At 39.5% G+C, this 17,530-nt stretch overlaps 1 protein-coding gene across 2 annotated transcripts in view; it reads right to left on the reverse strand.

The window, feature by feature from the left end:
• zdhhc20 (zinc finger DHHC-type palmitoyltransferase 20) overlaps positions 1-17,530 on the reverse strand; it is a 60,092-nt gene that overhangs the window by 27,148 nt on the left and 15,414 nt on the right. For both annotated transcript variants that reach the window (XM_008107993.3, XM_003219269.4), the window contains exon 2: positions 7,963-7,989. In XM_008107993.3, coding sequence (XP_008106200.1) covers positions 7,963-7,989 — 27 coding nt within the window. The remainder of the gene's footprint in view (positions 1-7,962; positions 7,990-17,530) is intronic.

Consider the following 17,530-nt stretch of genomic DNA (forward strand, 5'->3'; position numbering starts at 1 on the left):
GCTATATTTATTATTGTAGGCTTTAGAGTTGGCAAGTCATCACAAGCACAGGGATTCAGAATTTGTTTCCAACAGATGCCACCGTATCTCACCAGGATCATCCATGGGATCTATCTGCAAGTTTCATGATTTCAATGTCAAACACTTATTTCCATATTTCCTTGCCCCTTCCCACCCATATCCCATCTAACTTGATCAAGAGTTTTAAAAAACTGGCAAATTATGTATTTTCTAAATTGGGTGAACAGCTATTGCTTGTTTCTCCTTCCAAGAGAAACAAGTGTATGTTGGTGTATGTTAAAACCATCTCGTATCTTGTATAGTCTAATTTGAATATTTGCAATCTCTTTAGTTTGCAATTAGATGGAAACTGGCCATCATAAATATCAGATACTCTTTCACATCTTCACCATATTTGTTTTGTTGACCATCTAGTCTGACAAAGAGTTCTGAAGAATTCAAAATCTTGCATCATATTTTCAGTTGGCTTAAATAATGTATTGCATGGATATGGAAGACAGTATTTTCTTTTTGCAATGAATCTACCAGGATCATATGATATTTCCAATTCATGTCCTCTGACTACTAGAGCTTTCAAGTTGTTCTTAAATTATGAATTATGAAATATATGACTACCAAGTAAATATATATTCCTTGGAAAAGCACTTATCTCTTTAATAGCTCTTGAACTATAAAATTCTGAGTACTGGATCTAAAGATACTTTTCTTACTGCTTACACTTGGAAAAAACAAACAAGAGAGAGGGACAAAAATCATCAACATTTTATGCTAAAGTACTATGCTTTTTGTTTTGTGTGTGCAGTTGTTTCCTATCTCAATATAGCCTAATTAGCCTTGGCCTGAGTTTAGCCAAATCAGCTCTGTCATTCTCCTCTCCTTTGGGATAATGTAGATAGTGTAGTGTAGATACTCCCTTAGAGTCTCTTGGGCTTTACCATTACATTCCCTGGTTACTGCAGAATGGCTCATGAAAGAGTGGAAAGGCAACACTTTAGTTTAATTAATTTAGGACATCCATTATCCATATCATTGGGCTGTAAGAATGTTTTTATTAAATGGGTATTTAAGAAAAACATTTTCACTTTAATGTTTTTTCATGATCATCTACTGAGAATCATATAAATTTCATTTGGCTTTTGTTTGTTATACATATTCAAAAACTTAGAATCTAAAGTGGGTTGAAGCAAGCTATCATTCCAGTTATGTTTGGAACAAGAAACGGTCATGTATATGATGTACATAGCAGTATAACTGTCCTTTATTTAGACTCTTCGTGTTAAGTCGCAATTGAGTTTCTAGGCCATCAAAGAATACAACTACATTTAGATTTAGAAAGAATCAGCAGCCTGGGGTTGAAGCAATGATGTGTTTCTAAAGGATATTTAAAGCCATGAAGACAATCTTTTACCATTCACAGTAAAAAAGCAATCCATCTCAAAGCACTGTATGCATTTAAAATTTGGTTTCAATAACACCAATAATAATTTTATGGGAATATCAGCGTTCACTGTTTAAAGTACAGCACGAGATTATGAATTTGTTTATTACATGATTTTTCATTCATGAATGAGAAAAATTTTTTTTACTATGCTGGGAAGAATTATATTAGTTCCTTTAAGTATCAAGCACCTTTTTCTAATATGTATTCCTCACCTAATTATTGTTGAAACTACAGTCCAAGAACAGATTGAACATCCCTTATGAGATTCTAAAATCTGGAATGTTCCAAAATCCAAAAGTGTCCACATGGGTGGCTGGGATAGTGACACCTTTATTTTTCTGGTGGTTTGATGCATACAAACTTTGTTCAATGCACAAAATTATCACAAATATGGTATCTAAAACGATCTTCTGGCTAAGTGTATAAAGTGTACATGAAATATAAATGAATTTCATGGTTAGACTTGAGTCTCATTTCTAACACTTTATTATATATTTATTTATTTATTACAATATTTACATCCCACCCTTCTCACCCAACAGGGGACTCAGGGCGGCTTACAAAAAAACACACATATAAAAATTGTACAATACACTATAAATCAGTTAAAAAAAGTATTAACTTACATCGGACATTCATAAATGACATTATAAAATAGAGATGGGAGTGTTCAAGTTTAAAAGACTGGGTCTGTCAATTGAGTTCCAGCGTACATAATAATAATTAGCGCTACGAATTGTTATTCGAAAGCCTGGCCCCACAACCAAGTTTTAACTTTCCTACGGAAGGATAGGAGGGAGGGAGCCTGCCTGACTTCACTGGGGAGGGTGTTCCATAGGCGGGGAGCCACTACTGAAAAAGCCCTGTCTCTTGTCCCCGCCAGCCGCACCTGTGAGGCTGACGGGACCGCGAGCAGGGCCTCATCTGATGATCTTAAGCTTTGAGGTGGGTTGTAGTGGGAGAGACGTTTGGACAGATAAGCTGGGCTTATTGTGCTCGGTAGCTAATCGGCAGCCAGTGGAGCTGGCGTAACAGAGGAGGAGTACGCTCCCTGAACGCCGCTCCAGTTATTACCCTGGCAGCCTCCCGTTTGACTAATTGAAGCTTCCGAGCAGCCTTCAAAGGCAGCCCCACGTAGAGTGCGTTGCAGTAGTCTAAACGGGATGTAACGAGAGCGTGGACCACCGTAGCAAAGTCTGGATTCCCAAGGTACGGTTGCAGCTGGCGCAGAAGTTTTAACTGTGCGAAGGCTCCCCTAGCCACCGCTGAGACCTGGGGTTCCAGGCTCAACGATGAGTCTAGGATCACCCCCAGACTGCGAGTGGAGTGTGGGGAGTGTGACCCCATCCAGCTCAGGCTGTAACCTTATACCCTGTTCAGCCTTCTGACTGACCAGGAGGACCTCTGTCTTGTCTGGATTCAATTTCAATTTGTTGGCCCTCATCCAGTCCGACATAGCGGCCAAGCACCGGTTCAGGACCTGAACAGCCTCCTTAGTGACAGGTGGAAAGGGCAGCTGCGTACAGATGACACCGGACCCCGAAACTCCTGATTATCTCTCTCAGCGGCTTCATGTAGATGTTAAACAACATGGGAGACAATACAGAGCCCTGCGGGACCCCACAAGTCAATGGTTGTGGGGCCGAGCAGGCATCCCCCAATGACACCATCTGGGACCGACCCTCCAGGAATGAGTGGAGCCACAGCACAACAGTACCTCCAAGTCCCATACCCGCGAGGTGTCCCAGAAGGATACCATGATTAACGGTATCGAAGGCCGCTGAGAGGTCCAGTAGAACCAGCAGGGACACACTCCCTCTGTCCAGTTCCCGGTGAAGATCGACTAAGGCGACCAAGGCTGTCTCGGTACCATGCCCTGACCTGAAGCCAGATTGTGCCAGATCCAGAAAATCAGTTTTGTTAGATTCATTTCAATTGGTTGAGCTCGAGGATGTGGACAAGATCCTTGGAGAGGCGAGACCGACCACATGCATCCTGTACCCCTGCCCATCTTGGCTGGTGAGAGAAGCCAGAGGGGATTTGGCCGAGTGGGTGAAGGTAGTGGTGAATGCCTCCCTTTAGGAGGGCAAGTTTCCAGCGAGCCTAAAAATGGCTGTGATTAAGCCGCTGTTGAAAAAGCCATCACTGGATCCCACTCAATTTGGAAACTTTCAGTCTATCTCCAACCTCCCCTATTTGGGCAAGGTCTTGGAACATGTGGTTGCCTCGCAGCTCCAGGGATTCTTGGATGACACTGATTTTCTGCAAATATTCCAATATCCTTCTAAAATCTGGAATCTGAAACATTTCTGTTCTCAAGCACTTCACATAAGGGATATTTAACCTGTACTAACATGACCCCACTGCCCTGTAGTTAGTACAAACTTTTCTGGGACTTACCAGGATTTAGGTATGAAGATAAGCAAGACCAAAACCTGTTCCATCTTGTTAAGAATCCCCACATCATTTATAAGTCTGCAAAGTGCAGCCATTGGCCTTACTGTTCTTAATCTACCCTGATTTTCAAAACAGGTAAATTTAAGCTACATTAAGAAGATAAGAAAACACTAACTAGCAGGCTTGCTATTACCCTTCTAAATCCAGAAACTGGCTTTCAATAACTGAACATATTCTGTTTCTAAACAGAATTTGAAAAATAGTGAACAAACCACATTCTGAAATTGATTGTGGGAAGGCTTTGGAAGTGTCGCATAATGTTAAATATTTAATGTTACTTCCTCTTTCATATCAAAGGAGAAACTGTTGACCTACTTTTCCAAGCTGATAAAGAATGAAAGTTTAAGAAGATAAACAATTAAGCTCCAATGCACTTACATTGAAGGATCCAATTTGTTTGCCTAGGCAATACGCACAGGCTAGATTGTCCTGCAACTGACCACATTTATTTTATACACCATTATGCAGAACTCTTAAACACTTAAAAATATTTATATTGCAAGAATCAGAGGAAAAGCTTGGATTTAAGACTGCAATTGAAAGGTTTAAAAACATATTCATTTTTTTAAAAAAACAACAATGTTTATGTTTCAGCTCTTAGAGAATCTACTCTAAGTTGTACTTATAGTTGTACTATCAAATCTGATTTTTAAAATCCAGAATTAGTGAGTGGGAGCTTGAACATGAGAATTGAGAGCCACTGATTACCTTGGGCAAGTTATATCTTCTCAACCTAGAGGAAAACGATGGCAAACTCCCTCTGAATCAATCTGGGTCCAAGAAACCCCTATAATACGGTCAGAGTCAATGTGAAGGCACATTACAACAAACTACAAAAAGCCTAAATATGGAATACATTTGAAAATCTGTGTTTTAATTTCAGGATAATGAGTAGGAGCTTGATTATTAGCATGTATAATAAATCCAGACTTAAGTTACAGAAGTACCCATTTAAGTTTAGTTGGGTTATTAATTACTGTTTTTACCTCCAGACTGGATTACTACCATGCACTCTACGTGGGGCTGCCTTTGAAGATGGCCTGGAAACTCCAATTAGTACAACAGGTGGCAGCCAGGTTGTTAACGGGAGTGAATTATAGGATGCTGACAACCCCCCCCCCCCTATTAAATCAGCTCCACTGGCTGCCGATAAGTTTCCGGTCCCAATTCAAGGTGCTGGTTATCACCTATAAAGCCATAAATGGTTTGGGTCCAGCCTATCTTTGCGATCGCATTTTCTACTACGAACCTGCGTAAACTTTAAGATCTGCTGGGGAGGCCCTATCCTTGCTCCTGCCCCCATCCCAAACACGGTTGGTGGGGACAAGGGAGAGGGCATTTCGGTGGTGGCCCCCCGGCTTTGGAACTCCCTCCTGAGAGAAATTAGATTAGCCTCTACCTTGGCCACATTCCGGAAAGACCTGAAAACCTGGTTATTTCAATGTGTTTTTGACTAATTCGGCACAATTTGACAGAGTCCTTTTACCCTACACCTATACCCAGCTATTGCACTTTATTACTACTTTATTATTAGTGACCTTGCAATATATTTCACATGTATAATTTATTGCTTTGCCTCTAATTTTTGAACACGCCCACTGTACTCGGCTTTTAGTTCTTGTTTATCAGTTGTTGTTGAGTTTATGCTTTTATGATTTGTATATGTTTTTATGTAATAATTCATTGTTATTGAATGTATCTTATATTACTGTATTTTATTGTTGCATTATTGGGCTTGGTCCATATGTAAGCGCCCTGAGTCCCTTTGAGGAGATGGGGTGGAATATAAGAATAAAGTTATTTTTATTACTATTATTAACAAAGAAGTCAAATACATTTAGTCTGAATTTTGAACTGAGGTGACACTAGAATTAGTGTACGAAATTTTTTCATGTAATAGAGTGACTTCTTTTTTGAAGGAATTCTAAGACTCTGTCACAGCAGAGACAGACCGCTCAGATGTAAGACCATCATTCTATGTATTCCGTTATATAATTTTAAAACAAAAAACTGTAATTTTATAGACATTGTGATGAACAAAGACATATTTCATTATAAGACATTATACTGCTGGTTCAGATACAAGACAACAAAGGGAAAAATAAATTGGTAAAATTGAATTTGTTAAGAAAATATGAACATTGAACAGGAAAAAGTGACAAGAACAAAGTGGCAAGAAAGATGGTCAGGAAAACATTTTATAAGTAGGGATAGAAATCATACAAGCACCGGGACAACATGAATGCTCCCAACTAGCATACAGTTATTAATGAAACTTGGGATGGGCAAAACATACACATCTCAGGCTTCTACTTGTCAAACCTATTCCTTCTCCTAGATAACCTTCCAAAACAAACTTATCAACATGCCAGGCTGAGGAAGTCTTTGATCGTGGCAGTAAGACTTCTCAGTAAAGGAGACTGCTAGAAAAACCTGGAGCAGAATTGCATGAGAGTGGCTCTGAAAGGTGTCAAAGGTTCCTTCCTTTTCTTTTCTTTTCTTTTCTCTTCCTGGGAATATTGCAGGTCCAGCTGGTGGGTCCACACAATGTTCAATATATCTCTGGTGTTGCTAAGAAGTGTGCTTAATTTATCTCCCTCCTCACTTAGGAAGCAATTCCACAGCACTGAACTGTCTCCTGCAACTCAGTAATAACTGTTGCTAGAAACCTTTTGAAGTCCTAACCTCCACTCTGCACCCTAATACTGGTGCAAATATATACTAGTCAATAAGCAGCTACAACTTCATTTGAACTACAGGCTGACCTTCTTTTAAAAGATCAGGAAGGTTTGCTCAGTAAGCTGACTAACTGGATCAGAGAAGGTGGGAGGCAATTACCACTCTCCCTGTTACAGTTTAGTGCTGGCTTTTTAACCTCTAAGTCAGTACTATTTCCAGTTTAAGCCCCACCTACAACTGGATTTTTCTCCCTCACTCTCACTTTCTACTTTCTATACCAAAAAGGAAAGAAATGCACCGGATTAACGCTTTGCTCTCTGGGGAATGATTAAGAAAACACAAACACACACAAAAAGAACTAAAACCACTACAGATTGGGCTGCAGAGGGAAGAAACATCTGAAGCGGATTTATTTGTGAGAAGTAAACACAGTACCTGCTAAATGGTTCACATGTTGGGATTTATCAGGGAAGTGGGAGAATATTTAATATTCAGAAAGATGTACAGGGAACATAAGCTTCTAGGAAAGAATGCACTGTTAGCTTCTCCTTAATGTTAGGAAAAGGACAGTTTGTCACTGATAAAGAAAAGTAGAGACACTGCAAATATGCAGAGATGACTGCTGTCTAAAAGGAGGATTGGTAAGCTACTAAATATAGACATTATTTGTAGATGCTGTTCCCAGGAAATGTACTTAGGTAAGAAATTACTCTATTGAGAATTTTCATTATATACACTCTATTAAAATTACAATTTTGGAGAATGTAGTTCCTTGGGGAAACCATTTCGCTTAAACTGGTAAGGAACTATATACTAACCTTTGTAGCATAGCCGTGAAGTTTCAGGAACTGTCTTTAAAATTGTAATTTTTAAAAGAAATGCACTACAATGTGCTTTCCAAGACTTTTTGTGGATACCTGAAACTGTGGGTAATAGTACACCCTACATTTTGACTATACTTGAGCTGCAGACATAGCAAAGAATCACACTGAAGGACTTTGAGAGGCCTACAAAATGTCTGGTAGGGATTTTTTGAAGTGTAAGTGAAAGCATGGATATAGAATCCATGGATAAGGCAGTTGTATTGTTTTCAAGGCTCTCCATACTCAATTCTGGAACTTCTGCTATTTCAGAACACAAACCACCCACCAACATTTTCTGAAAACTGGCTGATTCCTCCTACGTGCCATACTCCAAAGACATGGCTTTTTTTTGGAGCATAGAAGTACAGTATAGATGGCCAGTCAACAGCAAATTCTTGGGAAAAGTAACAAATCTAAACTTGTCAGCTTCTATAAGCAAGTTAAACATACAGAAATAAAGAAGACAAAAACATTGCTTTGTATGCAGAGAAATAGTCTTACCTTTTTCTCCAGTTGAGGTAATAGTAACTACGGAAAAAAGCAGAAAACTAGAGTGAGTATACCTGCAATCTTATACAATCTTTTATATAAAATATTTGAAAACCTGATCTAAACCGATAGAAGTAATCCTAAGAAAAATGCATTTCTGCATTCTTTAAGGACTAAGAATGTGGAAGAATATAATGTAGTTGTTCAATATCTAAGCACAATCCCGGACTTCCGGTGTGGCATGTATGGCGGCTGGTTGGGCACTCTCAGATCTCTTTCAGAGTACCCGTCCACTCCAGTTAGAGCTTTGCTGAAATGAAATGCAGTACAGATGACTTAATAACAGATAATAGAGATCCTTAATATTTAGCATGAAATCACCATTAACTGCTTATTAGTTAATTAACTGCTTATCAGAAAAACCCTACCTACAACTGCACAGGTAGCTTTAGAGTACAATCTTCTACATGCCTATTGGAAAAAGGGGATAAGGAATGCAACCTTTCAAATGACATTACCATATTTCTGGGATGGTAGTCATCTCCTTTCGGCAAAAGCTGAAAGCTGGTTCCATGAAGACTCAGCCTCCTTTAGCATCCTGACAAGACAGAGGCCCTCCTGGTCAGTCGCCCATCTGATCGGGGTATTGGGTGGCAACCTGTGCTGGACGGGGTTGCACTCCCCCTGAAATCACAGGTCCGCAGTTTGGGGGTCCTCCTGGATTCAGCGTTTGACGCTTGAGGCTCAGGTGTCGGCGGTGGCCGGGAGGGCTTTCGCACAACTCAAACTTGTGCGCCAACTGCGACCATACCTCGTGAAGTCTGACTTGACCACGGTGGTGCATGCCTTAGTTACCTCTAGACTGGACTACTGTAATGCGCTCTACGTGGGGCTTCCCTTGAAGACGGCCCGGAAACTACAATTGGTCCAGCGCTCGGCAGCCAGATTAATAACAGGGGCGAGCTACAGGGAACGATCTACTCCCCTGTTTAAAGAGCTCCACTGGCTGCCGTTCACTTTCCGGTCCCAATTCAAGGTGCAGACCATCATCTATAAAGCCCTAAACGGTTTGGGACCCACCTACCTTAGGGACCGTATCTCCTACCATAAACCTGCTCGTTCCCTTCGTTCATCCGGGGAGGCCTTCCTTTCACCACTGCCTCTGTCCCAGGCCCGTCTTGTGGGAACGAGGGAGAGGGCTTTTTCTGCTGTGGCCCCCCGACTGTGGAATTCATTGCCCACTGAGATTAGGCAAGCCCCCACCTTGTTAGCCTTTAAGAAAGATCTAAAAACATGGCTTTTCCGATGTGCCTTTGGGGAGTAAATGTAATATATTGCTCTGGCCATTCCCCTTGGTTTTTATCCTTTAGACTGCTCCACCATTTTATTTCCCTGTTTCCCCCTATTCCTATGTCTCTCTCTCCCGAGTTTTTAATTAAGTGTTCATGTGACCTGCCCTGGTTTTCATTGTTTTCTCCGATTTGGGTTGTAATATATATTCGATGATTTTGCACTGTTATATTGTGTTATGATTTGCTGTTTATTTTGTTATATTGTATGGTGTCTGGGCATGGCCCCATGTAAGCCGCCCCGAGTCCCCATAGGGGAGATGGTGGCGGGGTATAAATAAAGTTTTATTATTATTATTATTATTAGCATAGTAAATCTCTTTGGGTCTCTCTGAGACGACTTTTATCATAGTACGGCAAATAGGCAGTAAGCAAGTCTCATGGCTAAAACATGACTAATTACACCCAGAGGTACATTCAGACATGAATACATGCAGAAACTAAACCCTGGCTGGTTACAGGAAGTTTCAAGAAGAGAAGAACTCAACAGAGTCTTTGTGCACTTTCCTGAGGGGAAGATAAACAGAGAAGAAGAGAGACGGGAGTATTTTAAGGGCTGGAAAGCACACCTGAAAGTTCTCTGGCCATTTGGTATGGATAACACTTTTGTCATTACTTAGAGATATCCCCATAATGGATGACTGAGGAAATTAGAAAGTTCAAGAGGTGGCATTTCCACTAAGCTCTCAGTAGCCACAGATTTTGCATGCATGATTTCAACCATCCATAGTTAAAAACATTTTGAAAAAAATCCAAAAAGCAAACCCTGGTATTGCCATTTTATATAAAAGATATCATTTTACTATGTCATTGTACAAAATGGGATTTGAGCATTCATGGATTTTGATATGCATTGGGGGCAGAGCCGGTCCAACAATGAGGCGAATTAAGCGGTCACTTGGGGCGCAAAACATACGGGGGCGCAGTCGAGACTGCTTTTTCTGTTGATTTGTTGTAAAACATGATGTTTTGGTGCTTAATTTGTAAAATCTTAATGTAATTTGATGTTTAATAGGCTTTTCCTTAATCCCTCCTTATTATCCAACTTTTTCGCTTATCCAACGCTTTTATTTTTCAGTGATTGGTTTGGAGGGGGGGGGGGCGGCCAAAATTCTGTTTGACTACACTTGAAAAATACCTAGGGCTGGCTCTGATTGGGGGGGGGGGGCAATCAAACCACTACTGAGCATAATGGAGCTTCCAGGCTAAGGGCTGAATTTAGGTCACAAATTGTGAACTTGCATCTTTGCATCTTGCATCCACCCTTTGATCTACCTTTTGACTTACCAAGAGTACCCCTGTCATCTCTGGATTAAATTTTGGTTCATTTGCCTTCAATCAGACCAGTACAGATAACAGGCAGTGTCTTGGAATCAAAACAACTTCCTTGGACCAAGATGGAAAAGAGTAACAGAGTAGCAGAATGCAGTGACATCTGCATTCTGATAGCACTGCATTCTGATAGCAATGAACCCCAAAACTCTGGACGATCTTTCCCCGAGGCTATTGTCTTTAAGTAGCATTAAAAACAAAACTCTACCCTGCAAAACTGCACAGACCAATGCAATTTACTGTAGTTCTGAAATGGAAAAGAACTATTTAAAGTATTGAACACTATCAGCAAAATAGATTTAGCACTTAAACAGTTCCTTAAAATTTAGACTAAAACACAGCATTGATTCGGAACCTGAAAAGCACAGAAAGCATCAGCTGTTACTATTTTGGTATTTTGTTGGACCATCAACTTGTCTTTGTTGAAGTTCAGTTCTGATTCGTCAGCCCTGACTGTAGCATGTGTTGACAGTTAGGAGGTTCTGTAACCAGCAATGAAGTGAACAAAGCAGCTGTAAAACAGATTTCAGTTACTATTGTTGGCAATGTCTTGGATTAATCTACAGTGGATTAATAATTAATCATGACAGGATTACACATATACAGTAGCAGATTCAACAAGCTAATAATAACGTTAACCTCATACAAAAACATTTACAAAAAGGAATGGCAATTAGCAACACTGCGGGGATAATTTAGTGCAATAAAGTAAAATGTAAAGACTTAATACTGATATTTTACCTTTTTGTGTGCCCTCCATCAAGGTCTTTATGTAAGGACACCTAACTGTCCAACTTATTAAGCCTATACAAATGCATACTCTAGTAAGACATGAGAACAGGGATATGCTAAATGCAATATATGGTAAATAATAGTTAACATGGTGAACATACCCAGCTGCTCTCTTTAGCTCTAACATGGCTTAAAGCAAGCATGAATATTTAAAAGTATTTCCCCCCTTTTAAAACAGTGGTTCTCAACCTGTGGGTCCCCAGGTGTTTTGGCCTACAACTTCAAGAAATCCCAGACAGTTTACCAGATGTTAGGGTTGCTGAGAGTTGAAGGCCAAAACATCTGGAGACCCACAGGTTGTGAACCACTGTTTTAAAAGAAGTTAGTTTGCTAGTAAGAACTGATCTCAATAAAATGTAATCACATATTTACCAAGAATATCCCAACGTTATCTAGACTGTGCTAAATGAGTGCACTGATTCTTAGAAATAATTTATACCTTGCAATATGAAATGATGCAAAAAACAACAGCTCAAAGCAGCTAAAACATTTGAAAAAATAATGAGCTTCTCCTTAAAATATAACAATCACAACTGAACTGGAATGCCAGGAATGCCATTGCCAAAGCTATAATTACTTAGATGAGTTAGGCATCTTGTATGAAAAGATTATGCAATGTTTCCATCAATGTTACTATAGAAAAAAGGATGGCAAATGTTGATCAAAAGGTTTGAAAGAAAGACTAGAACAATTGGGATTCACATTAGGTAAGATAAAAAAGATACGTCATAGACCACACTTAAAGTTGGCCCTCCACTTTGTGGGAGTTAAGGGCACAGGGCCCTGACAAAAGTGCTAGAAGAGTGAATATCTCTAAAAAAGTATTAAACTTTAAAAAATTAGTTACAAATACTGTAGTACAAACAGCAAATTTAAGTTGGCCTTCAGTAAATAAAGCAGGAGCGCTCAATCCTCATGACTTCACAAGGTACATTTAGGGAACACTTTCTATATACCGTATAATATACTTGAGTATAAGCTGGGTTTTTCACCCCTTTTTTAAGACTGAAAAGCCCCTCTTGGCGGCTTATATTCTGGTTGGCTTATTTATTTATTTATTTATTTATTTACAGTATTTATATTCCGCCCTTCTCACCCCGAAGGGGACGCAGGGCGGATCACATTATAACACACATAGGCAAACATTCAATGCCCATAAACACATCAAACAGAGACTGAGAGACACACACAGAGGCAAGTTAACCTTCTTCTGAGGGGATGTTCGATTCTGGCCACAGGGGGGAGCAGCTGCTTCATCATCCACATTGACGGCACTTCCTCATTCCAGGTCGTAAATTAGTTAATCTTGCCTCCCCACTTTATAAGTGGTACCTTATCTCCTACTTGATAATTGCAACTATCTTTCGGGTTGCTAGGTCAGCAACGAGCAGGGGCTATTTTTTATTTTTAATTGACGGATGCTCACCCCGCCACGGGCTGGCCTCGAACTCATGACCTCATGGTCAGAGTGATTTAAGGCAGCCCGGCCCCGGCTTATACTGGTGTATATAAGTAATTAGAGTTGAACAGTCGTATTTTAAATTAAAGATTTATGTAAATATTCAAAAACATTTAACCTACTGATGCCTCAATTAATGTAATTTTATAGGCATCTATTTTTATTTTTGAAATTTACCAGTAGCTGCTGCATTTTCCACCCTCGTCTTATACTCAAGTCAATAAGTTTTCCCAGTTTTTTGTGGTAAAATTAGGTGCCTTGGCTAATATTTGGGTTGGCTTATACTCGAGTATATAATCAAATCTTCATGGTTGAATAAATACTTTTGGGTGAGGGAATACAATGATGAGCAAGAAATCTTTTAGGAAATGGTGGACAGGGTGCCTGTCCTCAATTTTCATTTCCTTCACTCATCTTTCTGTTGCTGTCATATACATACAGTATGATCCTCTACTGAAATGAACAACTTCCACTGGAAGTTACTGTAGAATTGGATCTAGCAAATGTCTAGAACAGTATCCTCTAACACAGGGGTCCCCAAACTAAGGCCCGGGGGCCGGATGCGGCCCTCCAAGGTCATTTACCTGGCCCCCGCCCTCAGTTCTATAATATAATATTTTTATATCAGTTTTAATAATATAATATATTGTATATACATATAATATTGATAATAATCTTATGTTATACAATATAATACTAATAGTAATACCATATAATAATATTAATTGTATGTTATATATTACATATTATATAATAGCATAGTGGTATAGTTCAATATAGTAATATATAATGCTAATATTGTGTTATGCTAATAATATAATATATTGTATGTACATACAGCTGCTCTGAGTCCCCTTTGGGGTGAGAAGGGTGGGATATAAATGTAGTAAATAAATGCAGTAAATAAATAATTAATTTTAGACTTAGGCTTGGCCAAAGTCTGACATGACTTGAAGGCACACAACAACAACAACAACACTCCTAATTAACACTCCTATCTCATTGGCCAGTAGCAGGCCCACACTTTCCATTGAAATCCTAATAGGTTTATGTTGGTTAAAATTGTTTCCATTTTTAAATATTGTATTCTGTTGTTGTTGTTGCACTACAAATAAGAAATGTGCAGTATGCATAGGAATTTGTTTGTATTTTTTTTTTCAAATGATAATTCGGCCCCTCCACAGTCTGAAGGGTTGTGGACCGGCCCTCTGCTTAAAAAGTTTGGGGACCCCTGCTCTAACACAACTATATGGTAATTTTTGCTGGAATCATGCCATAAAAACACCTGGAGGACCCAGAAAATTCCTGAGGAGGACATATGAATGTAAGTAGAAAAGGTTAGGGTTGTATTATATACATAAATATACTTGCCCCCTGGGGAAAAAAAAACACACACACCCATGTGCAAACAGATATAAAGATGTCTTCTCTCTCCTTTGTGAGTGTGTGCAAACACACCCTGATTTCATTACACAGAGATGAACTCCCCCTTCGTACAAGTTGAAATCCAAAGTGCACCTCCCCATCACTAGTCAATTATTTCTGCCAAGAGCTGAAGGGCTCCAGGAATCAACTGCCTATAGGGATGAAAGGAGGCACTCCAAGGGCACTGCCGATTCACACTGCCTTTGGTTCACTGGGGAGGAATTAAAGCTCCTCCAGTCATCCTGTTTCAACCCAAATCACCGTAATTACGGTAGCTTTCCCCGCTTAACAAATTGGTGCTATGAACTTTTCAACAGTCCCTGGGTCCAACCTGCTGGAAGGGTGTGTGTGAAGAGCACTGGATAAATTATTTTGGCTGCATCAAGACTGCAGTGTGAAGATATTTTTATTGTCTTGGGGCTGCAGGGGTCACGCTGAGATCGAGATCCCCAGTCTCAGTCCTGATTGTCTGTGTGCTGTTCATAGCAGCTTAGGAACAGCAGTCTTTTCCCCATTGTCCAACTGCTGAACAAGACCTGACCTCACAATCTTTTAAGATGTCATCATCTTGAAATGTTTCAGAACCACTTATATATATTTTTTATTTTAGGGGTCAAAAAGATTTTGTTCATCATCTTAAAGATAAGAGTAGAGAGTACAAGTTGAAGAATCACATCTCCCGTGATACTAGCAATTTTAATCTGACCATAGAAAAACAGATATGCTGTGACTGCAGATTTTCAACATAACATTTGACAAAGAAAAAGAGTCTTGCTTAGAAATATATCAACATTCACAAATGTCTGATCAAGGATAATATGTTCCATCCTCACATACCTACAATATACTTTAGCTGTCATTACATAAGGTCTGCAAATGAAGAGACACTGTAATAGGTTCGAATGGCATCGAATTGTTGCCAAGTGTTAGCCACTCTGAGTCCCTCAATGAGGGAGATAGAGTGGGATATAAAACAAAACAAATAAATAAAAATAATTAGCACCCAATCCAAATTATGGTATTTGAGACAGAACATGTGAAGTGACACTATAAACTATAACAGAAAAGGAGAAGGCATGTCAGTCTACACTTCAAATACAGTATTGTATGCCTTGCACTCAGCAGCTCTCTTCAGTTTTGTATATTTCTGATTCGTCAATCATTTGTATGGACAGAGAAAGTCCTATGAGGAAGTTGTCAGAATTCTATCTCCATTTGGAACAGCTGTACTCTCACACACCTTTCATTAAGTTCCAGTGGGTCATCAAATGGATAAGTTCTCCAGTGCACCATGCCCAAAAATGTTGATCATTTCCAATCCAACATGGACTTCAGCCAACAGCACTGTTTTGAAAATCTTGGCATCATTTTACCCACTCTGAATCAGCTGGATTCCACACAAAATTATTTGATACTGAATAATTTCCAATAGGATTAAGCATTTATTTTGGGAATCCAAGAGACTACTGGCTGATTATTTCTAGGAATGATCCAAGAGCATAGAAGTTTACAGGTTCCCCACCTTCAGAGACATCAAGTTACTTCATGTTTTACCCTTTTAGCAGATAACAATTTCCTCTCCAAAATACATTGGAAGACCATGCTTCCGTTTGCTTGCTCCCACATTTATCTTGGATTTCAATTCTTGCTAGAGGGTACCACATATACTCATGTATAAGTCGGGGATAAGCTATGGATTTTGATATGATCCATGGATTCCATAGAGAGGGGAAAGCTCCAGCAGACCTCAGGTGCCAGCTGCCCTTGGCTGCTTCAGCCATTTCTCCACTCAGGCCTTCAAAAAGGCCAGAAGTGGCACCACAGAGAAAAGTGCAGAGAGAACAAATACTTCTTTTAGGTTCTTTTGGGACAGACCATCTCTTGCCTTTTGTGACTCTACTTTGAGAAGGGGATGGTGCCTTTTTATATAAGATGTAAGGTGTAGTACTCACAGGGCCCTGTGGATAAATCGACCCAGATTTTGTGTTAATTTTTGAATAAAATTTTATATATTTAGACATGAATATATAGGGTTGCTTGTTCATGCTAAGAATGGGCCTTTGGTTTATGAAGTATTTTGGAATAATCAGTACTCCTATGCCAAAATTATTCCACATGTTGTTTGGAACAGCCCTAGTACCGAGTGCTTCTGGAATATTAGTGAAGCATGCTCTGGTTCAAAACAAATTTTCTAGTTTCCATAAATGTTATTTTGAATTCACCAGGGTAGCTTTCATGAACATTATGCCATTAAACTCAATTTATTAAATTGTACATAATAAAGGAAGCAAAGTTGGGAAACACTAGTCTAGGCAGTGGGAAATGATTCAGACACAAAAGGGGACAGTATTCTTAGTATCCTGTCTTTAAGCCCCAGATGTTTCCTATTCTACTAGGTATTGCACTTAAAATAATCAAGAAATTCTGGGAATAGCTGCTTCTATTATCCAACCTCACTTTTCAAAAGCCTTCCCTGAACCTATTTTCTAATGTTTTAAAAGCATTCACCACTATTCAGGCTTTAGCATTCACATGGTTCATATACAATTCATTTGAAAAGCACACATAACATAAGAATGTTCAATCAGGATGTCCATCTGTTTCAGAGATAGGTGCAATATTATAATAGTGTATATTGGGATCCTGATCTCTAACTACAGAGCACTGCTAACCCAATTCCAGTTTCTTGTTTTCCTCATCAGGCAAGGATGTTTTCCAGAAAAAAAAATGCATGAACACTGAGCCAGTTGTTTACTGCATTTAGGTATAACTAGCTGTGCTCGGCCACACGTTGCTGTGGCGAAGTATGGTGGTATGGGAAATAAAGTATTGAGGAATTAGTGGTAGTTAAGGTAAAAGGTAAACTTTTTCCCCTGGCATTAAGTCCATTATAAATAGGTTATATAGCTGTGTGGAAGGGCCTTGAGTCTACACTGCCATATAATCCAGTGCAAATTAGATAATCTGTGGAAGAGGCCTAAGTGAGGCCTAACTCGGCCTGTCCCCTGGGCTGAGTGGGTTGCTAGGAGACCAAGTGGGCAGAGATTAGTCCTCTAACTGGCAGCAATTGGATAAAAACAATTATTCCTTTCCCTCTAATTAGGACTTTACTTTTCTTTTCTTTTTGTTGTATCAACCTAGAGGCGTGGATGATGGGTTGTGTTGTCAAATTTCGAGGTTGGGGGGCCTGTAGTTTTGTTGGTCGCTGTGATGCCATCACTCA

This window comes from Anolis carolinensis, chromosome 3 (genome assembly GCF_035594765.1).
Source record: "Anolis carolinensis isolate JA03-04 chromosome 3, rAnoCar3.1.pri, whole genome shotgun sequence".
Taxonomy (NCBI): Eukaryota; Metazoa; Chordata; class Lepidosauria; order Squamata; family Dactyloidae; genus Anolis; species Anolis carolinensis.